This window comes from Lepidothrix coronata, unplaced genomic scaffold (assembly GCF_001604755.1).
Source record: "Lepidothrix coronata isolate B3197 unplaced genomic scaffold, Lepidothrix_coronata-1.0 Scaffold92, whole genome shotgun sequence".
Lineage (NCBI taxonomy): Eukaryota > Metazoa > Chordata > Aves > Passeriformes > Pipridae > Lepidothrix > Lepidothrix coronata.
The window spans coordinates 1-2,908 of record NW_016690272.1 but is presented as its reverse complement, the minus strand read 5'-3'; the positions used below and the strand labels follow the sequence as shown (position 1 = coordinate 2,908).

The following is a 2,908-nucleotide window of genomic DNA, read 5'->3' as shown; positions in this document are numbered from 1 at the left end:
TTTGTTTTGTTTCTTTTCTCAGCCACGAAGTACAACAGCCAGCAGATCCTGGACATCGTGTTCATCCTCCGGGTGCTCCGGCTGATCCGGATTGTTGACAGCATTCAGAGGTAATGCAGAGAACAGGGTGGGGAGGTGGTTTTTGGGGAGGGGGTGGGTGCTCTGTGCCAGAAGCTGGCTGAGACAGTGCCTTGAGTGCCCTGCATGGCCCCTTTGTGGCCACTCCACAAAGCCTCCCAAGGCCTTGTCCCAGCATGCCTGGGATGAACCCAGTTGCTGCAGCCTCTCTGGAGACTTGGTTTATTCGTGTGGGGAGCATTTGGTGGCTGGAGTGGGACAATAAAAATGGCAAAGAGCCTCCCCACAGCAGGTGTTGTGACTCGTTCGCTGCAGGTTCCGGGTCATCATGAACACCCTGATAAACATCGTCCCGACAATGCTGACTTTTGGTGGGCTGACTCTGGTAAGAAATCCTGGTCTCTCAGCTCAAAGCACTCCAGTTTGACAGGAATGTGTCTTAACTCTCCCACTTGTGCTGTTTCCAAGGGGATAAATGCAAATCCCTGGATGGCAGGCCCTTGGAACTGTAAGTGTCCGTTTGATCCATGGTCATTGCTTAGGCAAATGTGTGCAGAGGGGCTGGGTTCCTGCTGGATCAGGATCTTCTTTAGATCCATGGGGCAGTGAAGGTGTTCTGGCTTTGCATCAGAAGGAATCAAACGTGGTTTGGGCAAGAGGCTGAATGAGAAACCTGGTTCTCAAACGATTTCCTAGAAGCGGCTTCTGTTGTGATTTGGGAACGCTTCCTTTCCATGTATTTATAGTTCTTGGCTTATTATTCCTGCCTGGTGGCTGCTGTGGGGTGGCTTGGGTCTCTTGGACTCTGTGCTGCTCCCCAGCACCTCGCTGTGTCTGTGGAAACCGGGAAACCTGCTGGGATGCTCAGCTTGCCCTGGAGCTTGCTGCTTGCTGGAGAAAGCAGGTGACGGGGTTTCTCTTCCCAGGTTGTGTACTGTGTGTTTGCTATCATTGGCATGGAGCTATTCCACGGGAAGATCCAGTTCTTCCCTGCCGACTCGAACGCTCCTCACGCCCTGGAATGCGGGAACCCGGCTCTGAAGGATTCCCTGTTTGCCCGGGGGAAGTACTGCAAGAACAACTTCAACGACTTCGCCTCGTCCTTCATCGTCCTCATGGAGCTCACCGTGGTCAACCAGTGGCACGATATCCTTTGGGGTCCCACCTGCAGCTTGGGGAGCAGGACTCGGTGATCCTTGTGGGTCCCTTCCAACTTGGGTTATCCTGGAATCCGTGCTCTGCTTTTCCCCCGGTGCTACACGTGGACAGACAACAGGGAAGTGGTCTGTGCTGTGTGGGGTGTTTTTGGGTGGTCTTTCCTGGTTTCTCCCTCAGTGCCTTGTTCTCCTCCTGCCCTCTCGTCCTTAACTCCCACCGCACTCTTTGCCAACGGATTTGCCAACGTGACGGTCCAGCCTGCCAAGCTGTACTTCATTGCCTTCCACATTGTGATGGTGATAATCATTGTCAAGTGAGTTTTGGGTTGGTTTCACGCACTTTGGAGGGAAAAGGGGCCCATTCCCCTGCCAGGGTACTGCTGGTGGTCCCAGGGTCACCCCTGCTGTGCCATCCCTGAGATGTGTGGGACATGTTCAGAGGGATCTGCTACATCCTTGTCCTCACTGCGTGCTGCTCTGTCTTAGAGCTCCCCATCTCCAACAGATGGAGTGCTGGGAAATGAGCGTGGGAATGCTGAGACAGTCAGTGGTGCCAGTAAGGAAATGCTGCCGTGTAATTCTGCTCCTCACTTCTTTCAGCATCTTTGTGTCCTTCATCTTGGAAGCTTTCTTTGTGGAGTACTCCCTGGAGAAGAGCGAAGTGGAAACTGCCATCGAGCAGAAAATCCAGGAGCTGGGAATGGGAGTTCAAGAGTGAGTACCCCCTAAAATGGGTAGTGCTGGGTGTGGCTGATGGGGGCTGTGGGACTGGAGGGAAGAGCCACCTTCTGTGTTGAGGTGTGAGCTGAGCCTCCTCTTCCTTGTTACAAAGTTGTGGCTCCTCAGCCATGCAGCCCATGGCCCTTGTCCTCCCTTGGCATTTCCAGCCCAGGGTTCCTGCCCAGAGGACAGGAGACGTGCTGGGCATTAACCCCATGACTGGTGTTCTCCCTGCCCTGGAGAGCCCATCACTGCTGGGATCACGTGGGACCCTGGGATAGGGTGTGCCCCCCTTCCCAGGGTAACTTCCAGGCCTTCCTGTGCAGGGATGAGCTCCAGGATGAACAGCTCCTCGATAACATGGAGAGTGACGAGCACGAACTCGAGGGGGAAGGTGGGGCGAAGCCACAGCCCAAAGGGCTCGTGTTTAAAATTGCCTCCAAAAGTAAGTGTGTCCCTCCAGTGTGTCCAGGCCTTTTGAGGAATCTCCCAAGCCTTCCCGCTCCTTTTGGGCTATAAAAGTAGCTAAAACCCCCCTGGAGGCTTTGGGAGAAATGCAGACACTAATGTTTGTTTGCTGTTTCTTTTTATTTCTGTAGCACCTTTTCCTCTCCTACGTCGGCCCTTCTGTGTTCCTTGTCCTCATTTAACCACCCTCTGAAGACACTGCCTTGGTGGCTGAGTAGTTCCTGCATTGCCAAGAATCCTGCTTTCCTTTCTCCTTCCTCTATGGACTTTGCATTCCTCCTGGCTTGGATCACGGGGTGACTATATCCTCCTTTCTGCTACTATTTTTCCTTCTTCTCCTGGCTCTCTTGCTGTTCCTCAGCAGCTCCCCAAGATCCCTCTTGGCTGGCTGGGATCAGGTGTCCATTGTGAGGGAATAGAAGGGGTCAAAATCCTCAATAGTGGTCTTATGTGTGGGAATAGGGGGGGCTCAAAATCCTAAATAG

General features: G+C 53.4%; 1 protein-coding gene across 7 annotated transcripts in view; it reads left to right on the top strand.

Annotated features, from left to right (window-relative positions):
* LOC108500700 (two pore calcium channel protein 1-like) overlaps positions 1–2,881 on the top strand; it is an 11,745-nt gene extending 8,864 nt beyond the window's left edge. For 5 of the 7 annotated variants that reach the window (XM_017821865.1, XM_017821864.1, XM_017821863.1 and 2 more), the window contains 7 exons: positions 23–110; positions 394–463; positions 1,005–1,224; positions 1,459–1,549; positions 1,836–1,949; positions 2,282–2,400; positions 2,555–2,880. In XM_017821865.1, coding sequence (XP_017677354.1) covers positions 23–110; positions 394–463; positions 1,005–1,224; positions 1,459–1,549; positions 1,836–1,949; positions 2,282–2,400; positions 2,555–2,616 — 764 coding nt within the window. In that variant the 3' untranslated portion in view covers positions 2,617–2,880. Of the gene's footprint in view, positions 1–22; positions 111–393; positions 464–546; positions 587–1,004; positions 1,225–1,458; positions 1,550–1,835; positions 1,950–2,281; positions 2,401–2,554 lie in introns of those variants that run through there. The other 2 variants (XM_017821861.1, XM_017821862.1) reach the window with 2 other exon arrangements.
* The last annotated feature ends 27 nt before the right edge of the window (positions 2,882–2,908 follow it).